Genomic DNA, 21,449 nt, shown 5'->3' with positions numbered 1-21,449 from the left:
CAGAGTGGTTTTGTGCCTATTTTCCAGCATGAAACCAGAGTGAACCCAAACTAAAGCCAGAGTGGAATCAAAATAAACTCAGAATTAAATTAAAGTGGAACCAGAGTGAACCCAGACTAAAGCCAGAGTGGAATCAAATAAAAAACAACTGTTACGCTCGGGAATCGAATCTGGGACCTGACGCTTGAAAGACTAATTCTTTACCAGTTTACCGATGAGAATTACTTGAATATCAGGGTTTTTAACAACTACAAGTAATGCAAATAGTATACATGATCAATGCGTAATGAACAAAATTTTTTATTTCGTTTGTAAATTATTAACTATCAATATACACTGATAGAAAGATTTATTAACTATTAATAAATAAATTTATTCGAAGACAATTATTTAATTGGTTAAATTTTAATAATTTAAAATTAAAATAATTTAAAATTTAGCTCGATCAAATATTAAAAACAAATACATGTAATGACATATAGTTATATATAAATTATATGTAATTATATGTAGTTATATAAAAATTATATATAATCTTAAAAACGAATGTATGTAGTGACGTACAGTTATATATAAATTATTTGCAATTATATATAGCTTTATATAATTACATATAATCTTAAAAACAAACATATGTAAAGACATATAGTTATATATAAATTATATGAAATCATATATAGATTATATATGGTTCTATAGAATTATATATAATTTTTTTTTCCCGGATCAAACTGATCCCTATGTGAATTTCTAGTATTTTCAAAATAAAATCTTTTTAAGTCATACAAAAATTCATAACATTTAAAAATTTTTAAATAGGGAACCAATTAATAATGTATAATACTAAATTCACCTGTTGACTTCATAATTTAATATAATAAAGATAAAAATAGACCTTTAACTAATTGAAAGTATTTTCAAATTACAAAATTTGTTATCTCTTATTTTGTAGAATGAAATGGTTGTTAATTATGTAGTCGAAAAATGCTATATGATTATCAATTTATTAACCATTTGTCGTCTAACTGTTAATATAATTAGGTAAATTATGAAAACTCAATACACTACACTCGTGTTAAAGTTATCATAAATATACTAAGGACAAAATTGAGAATTATTCGAATTTACTCTGAAAAGCGCTAAACCCACGTTGAAAACATTTTCAAGACATTCTGAAAACACTCTAGTTTCATTTTGAATTCACTCTGAGATTACTCTGGATCCACACTGGTTTCAATATGATTTCACTCTGACTCTGAATACAGAGTGATTCCAGAGTGAGGTGAAGGTTGCAAGGGTCCACTCTTGTACATATACAAGTACACAAATTTCTACTATATATAAATGATCTTTACACACTAATATATAATATTTTCTACTATATTCACATATATTTACATGATAGATTTATATTATTTTATTTTATACTAGGAATTCAAATTGCGCGCATACGCGCGCGCTTTAATCCTAACCAATACGGAATCAGTAACCATTCTTTCGAGATTTTCGATACTAAGCTAACTTCAGTTCAATCATCAATTTTATATTATAGGATAGGATAACTGCCGTGAGTGAGTAGATCATCCGATGTAACTTATAACCAGGTTGTACTGTTTCAACCTATCACGTTACTTACATGATATATTTTCATATTTTTCATCTAAATTATAAGAGTGGATGAAATATTTAAAATAATCTAAATTACATTTGAATTCGCGCTTCACTGACAGGTAGTGTCACCTGCTGGATGCATCTAAAGGCATCCCAGAAAAGAAAAGCGTTATTACGTCATTTCCGACAGTAAATATACTTATGTTGGTATTTTTGTGAATTTTAATTTTTAATTAACTGTTTAATAAACTTATGACTAATAAAAAAAAATATACAAAGCTTTTAAAAAACTTACCATACTTTTTTTTAGTTATTTGATTTACATTATTACAAAAATGAAATTTCTAAAAATTCCAAGTACTGGACAGCCATAGACTTGTTTCAACTGAACACGTCATAACGTTGATAGCGTTATATTTATTATAGCAAGTACATATCTATATGAATCTTAAGTATGTACACATAACAAGTTTTTCTCAATTACTCGAGAGGTGTTTTTATGTATAATTACACCATACCACGTTTTCTTAAATTTTCAATTTTAAGAGTATTTTATTAGCCAACGTGTTTTATTTTCATCGTGAGTAGTTCATTATTTATATAGGTATTCATACATTTATAATTAAAATTCAATATTCAGTGGGTTGTATTTAAAGTTTTGATTTGAAAAAACGACCGGTTCGTTTTAATTAACCACTTAAAAATATCTAAGAAGGTAAAAAAATAATAAAATTGTAGTCACTAAAAAATAATTAAGCAAATACCAATTTTTTGATTTATGCCAAATCCACTAATAATTTTATTTAATATTCTTGTAAGTAGAAAGCGTCCAAATAAATAGACTTATTTTTTATTACATCTTACAGACTATTAATAAAATCATGCAGAAGTCTTCAAAAGTTCATCAAGACGACGATAAAAATAATTCGGAGGTACAAATCATCGGTTTCTCGAAAAATACCAATACAAATGAACCACCGGCTTCGAAACAATCGAATTTAGCAAGGTTAGTATTGTCTTTCTGGTAATCTTATTATATTCATTGATTTTTTATTTAATGAACTCTTATGATGAGTCGTTGAAACACATTACATAAATAAATATGCAGTAGATTAGAATATATTTATTAATTCATAATTTGCTCATCTAATTATAAAAATTATAATAAAATAATTATATGAATAAGATATAAATTTTTTTAAATTAATTCTGTAAAACTTTTTAATTATATTACAGTAATTTAAAAATTCATGAAATTTCTAAATTTTAATTCGCTTTATTGACAGAAATTTTTAAATTGTATCTTTGACTTTGCAAAGACTACGAACAATTACTCATAGATCGTAGAAAATGAAAATTCAGTTCCAAAGCTTCAAGGAAATCGAAAAATTTCTTTTATTATTTAATATATTAAATACAACTAAATGTAAACTTTAGTAGTATGATAAGCAACTTACTGCTGCTGCTCAAAAAGTTATTTAAACTCTGAGAACGTAATCTACCCTTGGAAAGTGAAAACTTAACTAAAGTCTCAAAATCTTCTATTTGATGTTTTGTGAATGTGTATAATTCGTACATATATATGTAATTGTATTCGCCAAAAGAAGCTTATGACATTGCCTATTTACATTACATTGGTTATCTCTCTATTACAAGACAAAAATACTAAACAATCCATCAAACTTATATATCGACGTTCTAAGTAGCAAATTGTTTAACTTGAAATTTTTTTAAAAGCGATTTTTTTTATATTTTCAAAAAGCAATCATTCAAATACATCATTCAAATGGAGGATTTTTTTAAATGGAATTCAGTCCTTCTCTAAATGGAATGACGATATTAACTGTTATCTAGTTATCTGAATCTGTATTATTTATATTGATAAATCTGAATTTTTCAATTTCAGGCTTGGTTCCGTTGACAATAATCAACGGAGTAATTTGCCAAAAATTTTAAGGTAATTAAAAACAAAATGATTCATAAGTGAAAAGTTTCTCTTATGCTCTCTTTATTCTATTTACTTTATTAACTTTATTGTTTTTCTTATTTTAAAATATCATTTTCTTACCATAGAGCAAGTTACCAACAAGTGCCACCAAGTCTAAATCATTGAAGACATTACCAACTTCAAGCAGCATGGATTCTCAAGCTTCTAATAAAGGTGATAAAATTTCGACTCCGGCAGCATCCTCTACTGACAATTCAAAAACTCGCTCATCAATTAAAACACAAAATCAAGAAACAAAAGAGTCGACAGTTCAGTCTAAAGGGAGTAAAAAAGATTTGACTAAACACAAAAACAAACATGAAGATCATTCAGAAAAAGAGTCAAAAACTCAGAATGAAACTGTAACTTCGAATGTTAACGGTTCTAATAACGAATGCGAAATAATATCAGAGCAACCACAACAAAAAACAACAGAAGAAAACTTAACGAAAGACAACAATGATGATAAAATAAATTTGATTGAAACACAGGATAATACAGACAATCAGTTAACAACTGAATGCAAGGGTGAATTAAAGAAAAATTCAAACGGCTATGAGATAAGCGATGATACAAATAATAAATTGCAAGAAGACCAATCCGTTCCTGCGGTAAATAAAAATATTGAAACGGTCGAAACAGAACGTAGTGCAGTATCGATTTCTACCAACACTGAAAGTTTACCTAGCAATGATAATCAATCGCAGTTAGATACTGTCGAATCCACAACATCAGAATCGGTTCCAACAGAAAAAGAGCAGTCAAACAAGTTCGAGGATAACTTTCAACCTAAAGAAGATGATGCATCCTTCATTTCTTATAACTCGACTATAATGTTGAAAGACGTACAAATAAAACTGAATGATTGTCTTAAAGATAATTCAAAATTAATGGATGTCACGGATCCAAATGCTTCGATGTCAGAGTCGTTCAGGGACCTCTCATTTGGTCGCACATTACGAAAAATATCTGGAAGAAATTCCATAGGACGTTTAAAGCATGTAACTTTACGCCAACGTCAAATGTCTCCTAATGATTCCCTTTTTGTTAACACTTCAAATGTGTCGTTTTTCCAGGATCGTTCCACTTGTATATCTGAACTCTCAGATTCTCCAGATCCAAACAGTAGTCGATTAAACAGAAAACGCAAGTTGACTGAAAATGACCATTCTGTGAAAAAATTCAAAACTGATCAAAATTACAGTATATTGAATACTTCACTTGAATATTTAAAAATCTCAGAAAACCTATTCAAGTTTCTACACCCAAGGCGCAGGGATACAAATTCGAATATGATAAGAAACCTAACAATAGTGATAGTACAACTGATATTGCGGAAGAAGCTACTGAAACTAAAAATGGTGTCTCATCATGTGAGACAAAGTATATATTATTAATATATATATAATCATTTATAAAAATTTGTAAAATTTTAATGAAACTGAGATATTTTAATAATCGGTTTTAACGATTAATACATTACTTATATTTTATTTTTCATTTATACGTAAGGTTTCATACATAATTGAAGTAGCTTCCTCAAATCAGTAATTGCAATTAATCTAAGAACTGAAATAAATATACGATTTTTATAATTGATATCATATGACATATACTTAGCTTATCTCTAAACTTTATACTTTTTATTGTATAAAAATAAAATATCAGTAAATTTTTAATATTATACTTTTATTCAAAAAATTATTTTACTAGTAAAGTAAAATTTACTATTACAACAAAAATAAATACTTTCAAATAATTGACAATTTATTATTAGTCGTTTAATTTCGTAATATATTTCTCCCAATTGTATTTAATTTTACTAAGATTTTATGAATAGAAAACCATTTACAAAATAAATTTACGAAAACCGATTGACTTACTTTTCTAAAATAGTTGGTTTTATAGAATAAGTACTGTCTTTTTGATCATGAAAATTATTACCTAAAATAGTATCTATTATCCAAATAAAAAACAGTTTCACTGTAACAAGTTGCGCCAAGTCCACGTTCATAAGACCTACCTCGATAACATTTGTCCTTTAAAAAAAAAAAAAATAAATAAAACTATTTTCAATAACTTTCATTCTTTGGAAAAAGATGTGATATACAAAAAGACACCAAGAAACCGTTATAATTTTTCAAAAATTAAAAAAAAATTTTGTTGGAAATTAAATCATCATTGACGTGCGTCATTAATGGATATTCTTTGAATGTATAAAAATATTCATAAGTAAACCTATAAAATGGATAAATATAATTAATGAATTATTATTTCATAAAAATTTCGCAAAACTGAATGTGCATGGATTAAGTCAAACAAAGATAAGAATAAGTTGAAAGAAATTTTGATTTTATTCGAAATCCAATTTTAAAGTTTATTTCATTCAAATTTTCGCCCGGATATAGTTTTTTTTTTTTTTTTTTTTTTTTTAATTAACATGAAAAAAATACAGATGGCTCTTATTATGGCTCTTATATACAGAAAGCTCAAGATTGCCAATTATACACAAATGTATAGTCTTACATCACGTCTGTAGATTAAAAAGGGGCTAAATCGAGGGAGGGACAAAATGCAGAAGGTATAAGGAACTTTTGAATTGTAAGGTTGGTGAACCTGCTGTACTAAAGATATCCTATAGAGAATCATAAAGGGGCGTTTATGATGGTTAAAAATGTTAAGCAGTGCTACCTACTAGCGACTAAGCTTATTGCTAAAAAATAGATAAAACAGGCCGTTCTAATTGATGTAGCATTAATCTAATAGATGGCGCATACATGGGCATTTTTGCCTTAAATAATTTTTCATAGCATTACAGGGCTCATAGTGAACGTATATGTTTTACATTCATAAATGCAGCTAATAAGTGCTCTATTGCTCGAGGAATATTATACTCCAATAAATGATTTTACTAATTGTGAAATAAAATATATATCATTTATTTACAGAATTTAGAAATAATTGTGCAATAAATAATTTAACAGTGGTTTAACAGTAGTGTGAAAAAAATATTTATGAATAAAATTGGAGTGCAAAAATTGCAATAATAATAATAATAATAATAATAACACAAATACAAATAATACAAATTATACTAGTAATAATAATAATAATAATGAGAATAGTAACAATATGAAATAAATAAATAAATAAATAAATAATAATAATAATAATAACAATAGTCAACAGGTTACCGAAATCGGTGATGAAGAAAATATTATTTATTAATATTTTTACAAACATATAAAATAATGTAATTATGAAATTTTAAAATATCCTTTTGTGATGTTTAAAGTGTACAATTTTATGAACATTAAAGGAGATTTCAATAAAATTTCTTTAATTAGATTTTTCAAAGACCTTTCCTATTTGCAAGTAAAAAGTGGGTGTATAAATTAAATAATTTACAACAAATAATGCTCCAATAGTTACAATCTACAATAAACACGTGTTTTCTATTAAGGTAAGAATAATTAATCTAAATTGAGCTTTTTTATAAAGTAAAAAAAGTTACAATAATTACTATTGACAAAAAAGATAAAAGTTTTTAGACTATGTAAAATAAACCACAAGGCAAGGTCGGCCCGATAATCTAGTAAAAGAGATATAAATATGGTCGATACTCTGCAAAGATTTTGAAAAAGAGTAAGAGCAGGTACATAAATCTAATGAACCCATCTACACATAAGAACTTTAATTCGTTGTTTCATTAAAGATAAAATATAGTTGGCTTGGTACTTTTTATTAAAAGTAAAAATATTAATAACTACCGCGGTCCACCTTGCCACAGATAGCTCGAAATAATATATAATAAATTCAATATTATCAATCAGCTGCTGAGTATGTGTTACAAATAAAGGCGTATGAATATTATTCCACGAATTTATAAGCAAAAATAAAACGATGTAACTCATTGAAAATTAAATTTTACCGGTATGCAGCAGAGTACTCAATAAGACTACAAGTCGAGCAATCTCTTGACACGGATGGCACGAAATGTCATTGTGAAAATCAAATTTAATAAATACAATCCCGAGTATTTGTTATAATTAAAAGCGTGTGAATTATATCCCCCCAACTGAGAAGCACAATTAGCACGAGAAACTCATTAAAAATTGAATTTTACTAATATTCAGCCGAGTGATCATTAAAATTAAAAGTTCGGCAATCTCTTGGCACGGATGGCACAGGATTTCGCATCGAAAATTTAATTTAATGAATAGAGATCGAGTATTTGTTATAAATAAAGCTGTGTGTATTATATTCCGCCAACTTTTTAGGAACCAATAGCCCAGAGTGAAATTGAAAATTAAATTTTACTTATATAAAGCTGAAGGTTCAATTTAATTACAAGTCAGACAAGCTCTTGGCACGGATGGCAGAGAATTTTATATCGAATATTTTATTTAACAAATTAAATTCCGGATATTTGCTATAAATAAAGCTATGTAAATTATTTTCCACCAATTTACAAGCACCAATAGCCCAGAGTGGAATTGAAAATTAAATTTTCCTTAAAAATTAAATGTAACGAGTATCAATAAAATTACAAGTCAGAGAATCTCTTGGCACTGATAGCAGGGAATTTTATATCAAAAATTTAGTTTAATGAATTAAATGCCGATTATTTGCTGTAAATAAAAGTGTGTGAATTCCCTGTTTAAAAATATTCATTGAAAAAATTCACTATCATGAGATTTGAAATTTTTCAATAATTTCAATTGATTTCAATTGCTCAGTATATGTCTATAGATATATAATTTGACTGCAGCGAATTTTTTTAATTTTTTTTAATGAATATTTTTAAACAGAGTTATATTTTATCAATTCTTTAGCACAATTTGCCTAGAGTTACTTATTGAAAATGGAATTTTACTGGTATCCAGCCGAGCACTAAATACCAATACAACTCTGGCAATTATCTGGCACGACATTGCATATTACAAATTGAATATAATGAATAAAATTCTGATTATTTACTATTATAAAAGCGTGTGAATTATTTTTACCAATATATTAGCAAATATGGTTCAGAGTAACTTAATAAAAATTAGATGTAACGAGTATTAATGAAATTACAAATCAGACAAGCTCTTGGCACGGATGGCACGGTATTTTATTGCAAAAATGAAATTTTATTCATAAAATGTTCAATTTTTCTTCTAAATACACGGGTATTAATCATATTTCACCAATTTTTAAGCACAAATGACCCAGAGTAAAATTTTATCCAAAACTCTTTGATTTAGGCGCTCTTTATACTAGGCGTCGCTGCTGCGCCCTCAGGTCATAATCTTCTCTCTCTTTCTTTATTTTCTTTTACTGCGAACCAAATATTTTTGAGACTCTCGCATTTTCAAAATAGTATCGGTCTATTATTATCATTTTTATAGTTTTATTGTCAATAATAATATTATTTATTGCAAAAAAAGGCTGAAAACGCTGAAGACATCCCTAAAAATTTTCGTCGTATGAAATGTTGAACCGTTGGTTATTAAATTACCAGGAGACGACGCAGAACAAGTTCAATGTTCACACTAGTGATTCATTAATCAAAATTTATAAGAAGAGGTCTTACGTAGATTTCAATCCGTACTTGATTTACGATCGTATCAAGTATAAATGCTCTACTCGTGAGAAGAACGAGCTCGATTCAGCGTAAGTATTTGATTCAAATTTTGAGGTTTTGTTATTTGTTCTTTATCTGTAGTTTTACTCGAAGTAACGAGTTAAACTTTTGTTTTATTTCTGATGTTAATAATTTAAAACCCATTAAAGAGAAAAATAATTTAATTTTAAAACACCATTCTGATAGATTTAAATGATAAATAATCAAGCGGTAAATTGCTAGATCAAAAGCTCGTTTCAGTTTCAGAAATTTCTCGTAAATGCAGAATTTTTGGCTTCATTTCAAAAGATGAAAGTCTTGAAATTTATCAATTTTTAACTCTTGATATTGTATACTACTTTTGTTGGTGTGAATGAGCTTATGCAACGTAAATATAAAATCATTTAAGGAATTCACTTATTATTTACAGAGATACGTGTCCTGCGAGATTATCAGTTAGCACTTCTCCTCATAAAAAGACACTGCAGGTTAATGAGTGTCATTTGAATCATAACCATGCACCAATGGTAAGTTACAATGATGTCGGAATATTTTAATACAAAAATTGTATTTCTTTAAATGGTTTAACTGAAACAAACATAGAGTATCTTTTTTTCGATGAATTCTTAATATTATAATGTTTTGATTAACATTGTAGTGTTTGTTAATTATTTTCAAATTACTCTTATAATTTTCTTCACTATCACATTCAATCAAACAAATATTGTTGACTTTATAAAATTGAATTTATTACTAGAAGATTGACGAAATTATATATTTTCTATTGTTCTTAAACTATTCGTCTTATTAAATTTTATCTCGGGCTACTCTGAAGTTTTTATTTACTTTTTATTTCATTTTCTGGTCATGGAGCAACTTCTCCCTGTGACCACATATCGCTGTTATTTATATGTACTTCGAAATAAAAGAAATGTCGATTGTTTTTATCTAGCACTTTTCATAATTTTCGAAGTTTTTGCTTTGACCATTTTATGTATGGTGGTCATTTTTGCAATTAACGATTTAATAAGTTTCGATTTTTATTGTCACAGATTATCGGTAGGGATGGACCGTTTAAGCAACGACAACTCCTTCTGGAAAATGCAATCAAGCTCCACCAAGAGATGGAGAAAAAAACTACGTGGCGATAAAATAATTCATGCCCAAAAATCATGCCCGAGTTCCCTCAAGACCATCGACAAACTTACAATGAAAAAGCCAGTAGTAACCCGAGAAAAAATATTTATATATAATTATATATATTTATATATAAATTGGTTATATATGATTATATATGAAAAATGGCCAAATATAATCATATATAATTATATATAATCATATATAATTATGCATGTTTATATATAATTATATATAACAATATTTAAGTATATATTAATTACATCTAATTAATTATTGGGTTAATTTTATGGATAGAGTATTTAATATAGTCCTACGCAATTCTCTATAACCAATTAAAATGCAAAAAAAAATCTTTAGACACAATTTTACGGTTATAACACCAGCGGTCACCCATCCAACTATTAACCCTGCTCAATGCTGCTTAACTTTGGTGATCTCCGTGCCCCTTGAAGTTTCTGTCTGCTATGCTGCTGTCTTAGATATTTATGATTCAATGATCTACATAATGTATCATATAAGTTTATCATAAATATAATATAAAAATTGATTTTATAATATATTTGGATAGTCACAATTCATAATTTATTTAATTTACCGAATCTCATTATAATATAACACTTATTTAAATAATAAAATAAATAATGATTTTACTATTAGGTAGTAGCAGAGCAGACCAAAACATCTCATAGGAAATGTAACAAATTTTGTACTTCAGAATTATTTAAACGTAATTATGAACATCATTTTACACTTTTTGTGATTACCAAAAAAAATTTTTATATATGGTAATTATACATAAGCATATATAATTATATATGGGACTATAAATAATCTTGCAAGACTGTATATTGCTCCATATATAGTCATATATGATTATATATGATCTCATATACAATTCCATATATAATCATGTATGATTATATCTAATTATATATATTTATATATAATTGTATATGGAACTATATATAATCCTGCATGGCTGTATATTACTCCATATATAGTCATATATAATTATATATGATTATATATAACCTCATATACAATTCCATATATAATCGTGTATAATTATATATAGTTATATATACTTATATATAATTATATATGGAACAATATATAATCCTGCATGGCTGTATATTGCTCCATATATAGTCATATATAATTATATATAATCTTATATACAATTCCATATATAATAATGTATGATTATATACAATTATATATGATTATATATAATTATATATGTGATTTTATATATAATCATATATAATCATATATGATTATATACAATTATATATGATTATATAGAAAAATTTTTTCTCGGGAATCCTTTCACGCATTATAGACCACACGGATAAAGATTTGGTCAAATTCTATGTATTTTTAGATCGTCTTCATCCAAAAGTTTCTATTCACAAAATAACTAACAGAAAGGAACTTGTGCAATTGCATCAATTAACAAAAATTGACAAAGATAATGTTGTTGAATTCGTGAATTTCAATCTCGCTGAAAGGAAACGTTACTTCAGTGAATCCGCTTTCATGCATTTGAAGCTTCTACTTGGCGCAAAGACAAAAATTTAAAACATTACTTAACCGTTTCATCATGTTTAACATGTTTTCTGTAATCTTATTATTATTATTATTATTATTATTATTATTATTATTATTATTATTATTATTTTGTTATTAAATGCTCAGGGGGGTTATCCCCGGAGTCCGATTCTCCGAGGGCCCAGCCTGAGCTCCATCCGTTACTGGAGCTATATGAGCTATATGAGCCATATTGCCGCTCACCCCCGGCTCGCTACGTTGGTAGCACACCAAGAGATCGACTCTCAGTTCCTCCGTCCACTTAAAGTAAGTCCTTAAGGCGCCAGGGTCGTCATCATTCATCGGGTCCGGCGTGCTCCTCCCACCTGATGAATGGTCCTCATCCGAAAAGGACCGGTTGTGGGGAGCACTTCTGAGTTGGTATCTTGTGGTAACTCAGTTATTTCCATGCAGTGGGTAGTTGGCCCACTGCACGGGCTACGTCGTTCGCCTACAGACCTGATGTTATGGTCTGCGTTTCCCGCGATGCGCCGCTTGGAGGCCACGTAGCAAGCATCGCTTATTATTATTATTATTATTATTATTATTATTAATATTATTATTATAATTATTATTATATTTTTATGATTATTTAATTTTTATATTATTATATTGTTATATTGAATTTCATTGAATAAATACTTATTTAATTGGTGTGTCATTTTTCCAGTAACATTAGTTATTATAATAAAAAAAATAATATAATTGAGAAGGGCTTCCATTATTTTTCTGGTGTATGATACTGTGTCATCAATGCCGAGTCGGGCTCTGAACATTTTGTATAGTCCTCTATTGTTATAAAATTACTCTAATTAAAAATTCTTCCAGAAACGTTCCATATCATAACCGAAATAATGTCACTTTTCGGGGATTAACAGTTTTTTCATGCCTTTTAACATGCAATGACGTTAATGTTATGTTCTAAAAAACGTTGATCTCTGTCATAAGAATAAAAACTATGACAACAACAGATTATTGATAACAGATAGTTATTTATTTTTCCATGATGTCTCTGCTCAGGTTGCACGTACATTAAAAAAATTATCACATATTTTTGGTTTCTGGAGTCATATTTATGAAAGAAAGATGTTGATAAGTAATTCACAGAAAATAACGTTCGCACAGGTAGCACGGAATTGTTGATAATTAATGGCTTATTGTTAACACCTGGCTAAGTTTTTCTTGGAAATTATTCTAGTCCAATTTTTACCTGTGATGTTTTGGTTCATAATTCTTTTTGTGTAATACCCTCTGGTTTCAACCTAGTCGATTGCTGAAAATTTTTCAATTACCCTTCATTATTCAATAATTGTCTAAAATGCTACTACATTTCTACAATATAACTCATGTACATACATTTATTTTTAGATGCATAATTGTTTTCTCATGCAATAAATTTTATTTTCTTTTCTACACAATACTAATCTTACTTTAAAATGCGGAACTTTGATGTTAATAACGATATACATTTTTTGATTTTTATAATCGTTATCGTAGACATACATAAATATTGGACTGAATTTAAACGTATGACCCTTTAAAGGTTTGTCAGTGTTTGAGGCATTCTGCGATTTGATTTTACAATGGTAAAATATATTCCGCTGTTCCGCTGTTCCTTGATTATTAAAATCAGCTGTCACCATGAAACAATTATTTTATTATTAAGAACTTATAATTTGTCAAGGTACATTTTTTACATATCGCGATACAGAATCAATTAGACAATAAATTAAAAATAACTCTCTGTTAATATAATTAAGAACCGAATAATTTAACTCGAAGTGATTAATTTATTTAGATTTAATGCAGAAATTCTTCATTCAAATTATCAATTATGTGATATCGACATTTTGTAAGTTTCCCTATATCTTATTCGGTGTAATAATCCAATAATTGTCATAACACTCAGCTGTGTTATTTTTAACTGTTAATTGTGCCTGTGTAAGTGGTTTTGGTCGAGCATTGTTATATTTATTTTTTGTATTTGTGTACAAACATTTATTTTTACGATGAAGAGTTTGTACGAAAGCTATGCCCCTTTACTGGAGTTATTCTAGTTGATGCGACATTCGACGCAGTACCGAGTCTACAAAATAACGCAAGCATGCAATTTTTAACCGTCATGGCGAAGTTAAATTTAAATGGAAATTCAAAGGTAATTACTGGTTCAATGAGTTTTGATCTCCGAAGAAAATATCGCCAAAAAAATATTCTCACGCCAAAAATAATATTACTCCACTGCAATATCATGCTGTGCCTTTCTTCGCAAATTTTGTGTTTGCTTTTTTGAAAATAAACTAACACATGATCTTGTTACTGTGCTGTGCCATTATCTTTTTGGATTTTTTAGGTGTATGTTTCAATTTCTTTCGGGGCAATTTTTTTCGATCGCCAAACAGCATGATGAAATAAATTAAATGAATAATGAAATGGAATTGAGATTAAAAAATAACAATGCCTTTTGTTTTTGTTTTTTCCAAGCACTACATTACATTTCTTACAAAATAAATATACTATGTGAGGGGATATTTTGTCTTCAAGATATTTAGTATCGAGAATAGTAAGTGTTGGATATATTTTGTCCGGAGATTGAAACGTCTGATACCTAACTGCAACCCAAGATGAAACTTTAAAACTTGAATTGAAACTTTTAAGAAAGCTTTGGTGCTAACATCAAACTGTCGATACTAAATTGAACTTTTGCTTAACCTAAATTAACTAAATTCACACTGAATTCAAAATGGTCAGTTTACTGGAGGCGTTAGGACCAAACTAACTAAAACTGAATAGAACTAAGATATTTTTTACTAATTAGAAACTAACTATTGGTATCAGGAATTACAAAAAATTATTAGATTCAATTCAGTTCCACCTTAAAATAAATTTTCTATGCTGGTTTTCTAATTGATAGTCAACAATTTTTGCCAGTTTCATTTCAATTCTAAAATTTTTGCCTTGGGCGCTCTGGTAATTTTTTATGATAATAACCTTTCATTTCAATAACACACTTTTTTTTTCAGGCTTTTCCTATATTTTGGGTAATAATGACTAACAAGAGTGAAGACTGTTACTTCAATGCTCTTCACTATTTTGTTAGTAAATTTGCAACTTTTCAGCCGACCATCTGCTTAACCGATCATGAAATTGCCATGAGAAACGCCTTAAAAAAGGTATATCCAGGAATAAGAAGCCAGACATGTTATTTCCACTATAGCGAAGTAAGTTACATATTATTACAAAATTTAGTCAAGCATGCATAGCTATTAATGATACTGGCACACGAAATTGAATTTTCTACAAGTTTGCTGTTCACATTTTTGCAATTAATCCAGTCAATAATGAGATAACGGAAAGGAAAATAAGAATTGTTCACAAAAATCAGGTTTAATGAACGGTACCATCTTATCCGTACAAATTACAGGTACACCACAATAGATAATTCTGTAGACTATTTAATTCTGAAGAAATTGCAACTTGGCTCAATGTGATACTTTGAAATGCCGCTAAGCTTTACATATTTTGAAAAAATAATTAGGAAAACGGTTCACCCTAAAGGCCATCTCTGTAACTTCCTTCTAATTCTATACTCGAGCTCTCAAAATTGCACTTATTACGTCTTCAAGCTCAAAAAAATAATTTTCGTGTCATTTTGAGTTTTCCAAGCTCAACGATACAGCTATTCTATGCTTTTGAGCTCTTCAAACTGAAAAGACTGATAGGGATTAAATAAAACACTATTTTTTAAATCTCCAAACCGCAATAACTTTTGAATAAATGAACCGATTTTCACACACACACACACACACACACACACACACACACACACACACACACACACACACACACACACACACACACACACACACACACACACACACACACACACACACACAGTGGCACGCTTTCACACGAGAAGGAGCCAAGGAAGCTTCCGAGGGCCTCAAAACATCGAGATCTATTGGAAACCCGATTTTTGTAGAACGGGGTAAAACCAATAACTTCCCGAATTTTTGAAAATCATTGATTTTCTTAGCGGGAAGTTAAAAAGTAGAATTTCAAGTTTATTTTGAATGGGAAATCGTCTTACGCTCTGGGAAAGTGCATATAGTGAATATCAACGGTTCGAAATTTTAGAGAACTTTTTTGCTTGGCAATAAAAAGTAGTCGTGAAAAAAACGCACACCAATATAGGTACAGACTTTTGGTTTCGAGTACAGAGCAATGTTCCACTTTTGTGTGCTGGTTTCATTATCTTTTATAAATTATTTGTGTACATATCATAACGCATAATATAAATTACTTCTTTAGGCTATAATAAAACAAGCTAAAGATAAAAAAGTCATCAATTCCAGTTCCAGTACTCATTCAAGTCCGGAACTATTTTACATATTGAATTTAATTAAATACTTGGCTCTGCTTCCTGCGCATTGTGTAAAAATCACTTACGAAGCAATCAAAAGAGAGGCAAAAAATAGTTTTGACGACTTATTTGATAATTTTTTTAATTATTACGAGGATCAATGGATGAAAAAAGAAAGCCCGGAACAATTTTCAGTTTTTGATCGACCGCAAGATCGCACTACGAATATTGTTGAATCGTATCACAGTCAACTTAACGCATTGACGGGTAAACATCCGGAGTCAAGTAAATTTTTAGGTAATAATCAAAAAATTTATTTATATTCCATTTTCAAATTTAAAATCTGATATAAACCTCATAACTGATTCTCTGTCAAATACTGCACAAAAAGGGAAATATGAAATCCAGGCTGAGTATTTATAACAGTTTTAAAGAAAGCGTCTTGCAATTGTACAAAGTAAGTGATTATTGCATGTCTTGTAACTCGAAGCGGATGAGGTTGTGTTGCACTCTCAAGTACCAAAATTGGTCCAATTTTTCGAGTTTACAATTTTTTAACTGAAATGAGTGCATGTATGTACAGAAAAATATCTTCGTAGAAAACTAAAATCGACTGCTGTGTGATATATCATAATGCATATCAATAGAAATTAGTCTTAAGCCACGCATGGAAGCTCTAACTTATCTGTTCATTGGCGTTTTTGCATTGTGATTTTTTTTATCAGGGATGAAAATGTCGCGGAATATTATAGTTAGAAAAATTTTTAATTTTGTATCTGTTTAGCAGACATCATCAAATGTTAATCAACTTACTATTTTTATATAAACATTTCAAAAAATTAGCGTTTTCTAAATAACGCATAATTTACTTATAATGTGCGAATTTTGCAATAAACATTCGCGCCAGATATTATTTAAAGAGACATGTTTGAATCTCTTGACGGAAGTGTCCCGATAAAAAAAGTAGGTGCTTAATCATATATAACCATGCATAATCATCCATATATAATAAGATTTGCCAGATCTAATTATATACAGGGTGTCTCTGAAGTGGCGGGAGTAATTGTTGGGGTCGATAGAGAAAAAAATACTGAATCGAAAGTTCCTGAGCCAAAAATTTTTTTGGGCCATAGAATTTGAGTTATGAATTAAAAACGATAGCCAATCAGAAGCGCGCTATTCGAGAAATGAAAATGAGCGGGGAAGTAGAGGAGACGCGAGAGTGAGATGCTGCAATAGCAGCTTACTCGCTCACACAAAGCCGAGCATGAGAGGGGATTGTGACGCTATGAGCCGAGTACGTAAGTGTGAATGAGTGGATGTATGAGGTCGCAAGCGGACGGCTTAATGTATGAGTGTGTGTCCGTGTATCGCAGCATTATTGGAGGCGTTGTAACGCTGAATTAAAGCTAACCGGGTACTCTAAGACAGAGGAAAAAATTTTAATTTTTATTTTTATTCGAAAAAATTTAATAAAAAAATAAAAAGGCCCAAGATTTAACCAGACCCACAGAAACGGAGAGTAAATTTTTAATTCTCATTTATTTTGCTGGGGATTATTTTCAAATACAAAAAAAAAAAAGGCTAAGATTCAACTGGAATCCAAAAAGAGATGGATGAAAAAATTTTATTTTTTATTTTTAATCAGCAAAATTATTTTTCTTTAAAAAAGAGCCCAATCTCGACTGGAACAAGAAAAAATGATTGAAAAATTTTATTATTAATTTTCAATCAACAAAATTATTATAAAAAAATAAATGGGCCCAAGTCTCAACCGGACCCAAACAAACGGATAAAAATTTTTATTACTTACTTAATTTGCTGGAAATTATCTTTAAAAACGAAAAAATGCCCAAGACTCGATCGGATCCAAAAAATAACAGTACAAAAATTTTTCCTTATTTTCAATCAGCAAAATTGTTTCTTTTAAAAAAGGCCCAATCTCGACTGGAGCAAAAAAATGATTAAAAAATTTTATTATTAATTTTCAATCAACAAAATTATTTAAAAAAAAATAGTCCGCAGACTCAACCGGACCCAAACAAACAGATAGATAGTTTTAATTACTTATTTATTTTGATGGGAATTATTTTAAAAACGAAGAAAATCGCCCAAGACTCGACCGGACCCAAAAAAAAAAAAATAAATTGAAAAATTTTGTTTTCATTTTCAATCAGCCAAATTAATTTCTTTTCGAAACAAGGCCCAATCTCAAACAGACTAAGAGAAACTAATTAAAAATTTTATTTTTTATTATTAATCAAATATTATTTAAAAAAGAAAATAAGCCACAGACTTAACCGGACTTAAACAAACGGATAGAAAATTTTTATTACTTACTTAATTTGCTGGAAATTATCTTTAAAAACGAAAAAATGCTCAAGACTCCATCAGACCGAAAGGGAGATGAATAAAAAAATTTTACTATTCATTTTTAATCATCATAATTAACTTTTTTATAATAAAACGCTCAATTTCGACCGGACCCAGAAAAAATGATCCAAAAATTTTATTTTTTATTGTTGATCATCAAAACTAATTAAAAAAACAAATGAGGCCCTAGACTCAACTGGACCCAAACAAACGGATAAATAATTTTTATTACTTATTTATTTTGCAGGAAATTATTTTTGAAAACGATAAAAATGCCCTAGACTCGACCAGACCCGAAATAAAATAAATTGAAAATCTTTGTTTTTCTATTTTTAATCAGCAAAATTATTTTCCTTTGAAAAAGGGCCTGATCTCGACTGGAGCAAGAAAAAATAATTGAAAAGTTTTATAATGAATTTTTAATCAACAAAATTTTTTAAAAAAGAAAATAGGCCCCAGACTTAACTGGACCCAAACAAACGGAAAGAAAACTTTTATTCCTGTTTTTTTGTTGGGAATTATTTTTCGAAACAAAAAAATTGCCCAAGACTCGACCGGACCCGAAAAAGATAAATCGAAAAATTTTATTTCTAAATATTAATTAACTAAATTATTAAGAAAAAAAAATAGACCCAAGACGCAGCAGGACCCAAATAAACGGATAGAAATTTTTATTACTTGATCACCAAGATTAATTTTCCTTGAAAAGAAAGGCCCAATCTCAAACAGACTTCGAATAACTGATTGAAAAATTTTATTATCAATTATTAATTAACAACATTATTCTTAAAAAAAAATTAATAGGCCCCAGACTCAATCGGACCCAAACAAACGGATCGAAAACTTTTATTTCCCATTCATTTTGCTAGGAATTATTTTTAAAAACGAAAAAATGCCCAAGACTCGACCAGAGCCAAGAATAGAAGAATGCAAAAAAATTTATTTTCTCTTTTCAATAACAAACAAAAATTTATTGAACAAAAATCAGCCTAATCTTGACAAGACGATAAAAAACTGATTGAAAAAATTTATTATCAATTATTAATTGACAAAATTATTTCAAAAAAGAAAATAGGCCCCAGACTCAACCGGACCAAAACGAACAGATAGAAAATTTTTATTACTTATTTCTTATGCTCGGAATAATTTTTGAAAACAGAAGGAATTGCCCAAGACTCAACCGGACCCAACCAAACGGATGGAAAACTTTCATTTCTCATTTATTTTGCTGGGAATTATTCTGTAAAATAATTTTTCAATTAATCGTCAGGTAAAATGTCAAAAAATAAATTAAAACAAACATTGAACTCAAGTCCCAATAATTTTGATATTTTAATTAAAATTATTTTTTAATTAATTGACAGGTAAAATGTCAAATAAGGAATTGAAAAAAAAATCGCTCTCGAGTCCTGATAATTTTGATATTTTTATTAAAATTATTTATCAGTTAATTAACAGGTAAAATGTCAACTAATAAATTAAAAAAAAAATTGAACTCAAGTCCGAATAATTTTGATATTTTAATTGAAATTATTTATCAGTTAATTGACAGGTAAAATGTAAAAAAATATACTAAAAAAAAAATCGCTCTCGAGTCCTGATAATTTTGATATTATTATTAAAATTATTAATCACTTAATCAACAAGCGAAATGTCAAATGATAAATTAAAAAAAAAAATTGAACTCAAGTCCGAATAATTTTGATATTTTTAATAGAATTATCTATCAGTGAATTAACAGGTAGAATGTCAAATTATAAATTAAGAAAAAAATTGAACTCAAGTCCGAATAATTTTGATATTTTTATTAGAATTATCTATCAGTGAATTAACAGGTAGAGTGTCAAATTATAAATTAAGAAAAAAATTGAACTCAAGTCCGAATAATTTTGATATTTTTATTAGAATTATCTATCGGTGAATTAACAGGTAGAATGTCAAATTATAAATTAAGAAAAAAATTGAACTCAAGTCCGAACAATTTTGATATTTTTATAAAAATTATTTTTTAATTAATTGACAGGTAAATAAATAATAAATTAAAAAAAAAAAAATTGAACTCAGGTCCTGATAATTTTGATATTTTAATTAAAGTTGTTTATCAATCAATTGACTGTTAAAATCCTGAATAATAAATTAAAAATAAATCGCACTCATGTTCTCATAATTTTGATCTTATAATTGAAATAAATTTCTAATGAATTGACGGGTAAAATCCCAAGTATCAAATTAAGTAGTAATCGCACCCAAGCCCTGATAATTTTGATATTTTAATTTAAATTATTTATCACTTAATTGATAGGTAAAATGTCAAATGATAAATTAACAAAACATTGAATTCAAGTCCTTATAATTTTGATATTTCAATTTAAATATTCTTTTTATTCACTGACAGGTAAAATGTCGAAGAAAATATGAAAAAGAAATGGCATTCACGTTTTAGTAATTTTGATATTTTAGTTTCCCTTTTTCTTAGCAAAGAAATCATTTCAAAAAAATCTACAGGTGTTTCGGCAGTTCAAGGATAACTTTACTTTAATGTTATTAGTTTGCATTCACATCATTACACTTTACTCCTTTTATTAAGCAATTAAGATTCCAGTTGAATCTTAGCCTTTTTTTTTTTTGTATTTGAAAATAATCCCCAGCAAAATAAATGAGAATTAAAAATTTACTCTCCGTTTCTGTGGGTCTGGTTAAATCTTGGGCCTTTTTATTTTTTTTTATTAAATTTTTTCGAATAAAAATAAAAATTAAAATTTTTTCCTCTGTCTTAGAGT

General features: G+C 28.3%; 2 protein-coding genes across 7 annotated transcripts in view; both read left to right on the top strand.

Moving 5' to 3' along the window:
* Positions 1-3,675: 3,675 nt before the first annotated feature.
* LOC141533060 (uncharacterized) lies at positions 3,676-5,350 on the top strand. The gene is given in 3 exon segments (XM_074251731.1): positions 3,676-4,834; positions 4,837-4,950; positions 4,953-5,350. Coding segments are annotated over 3 exon segments (1,224 nt in total). The 5' UTR covers positions 3,676-3,747; the 3' UTR covers positions 4,976-5,350.
* Positions 5,351-6,886: 1,536 nt separating this feature from the next.
* The window catches only part of LOC141533002 (uncharacterized), a 29,968-nt gene continuing 15,405 nt past the window's right edge, over positions 6,887-21,449 (top strand). The window contains exons 1-5 of one of the 6 annotated variants that reach the window (XM_074251645.1): positions 6,887-7,061; positions 9,637-9,733; positions 10,259-10,430; positions 15,053-15,154; positions 16,245-16,593. In XM_074251645.1, the coding sequence (XP_074107746.1) occupies positions 10,272-10,430; positions 15,053-15,154; positions 16,245-16,593 (610 nt within the window). In that variant the 5' untranslated portion in view covers positions 6,887-7,061; positions 9,637-9,733; positions 10,259-10,271. Of the gene's footprint in view, positions 7,062-9,636; positions 9,734-10,258; positions 11,074-11,730; positions 14,497-14,956; positions 15,155-16,244; positions 16,594-21,449 lie in introns of those variants that run through there. The other 5 variants (XM_074251648.1, XM_074251650.1, XM_074251649.1 and 2 more) reach the window with 5 other exon arrangements.

The sequence above is a fragment of the Cotesia typhae genome, unplaced genomic scaffold (genome assembly GCF_013202065.1).
Source record: "Cotesia typhae breed Kobodo isofemale line unplaced genomic scaffold, CoteBio_Ctyphae contig_81, whole genome shotgun sequence".
NCBI classification, from domain to species: Eukaryota; Metazoa; Arthropoda; class Insecta; order Hymenoptera; family Braconidae; genus Cotesia; species Cotesia typhae.
Note: the sequence above shows the minus strand (reverse complement) of the source record. Positions and strands in the feature narration are given on the sequence as shown.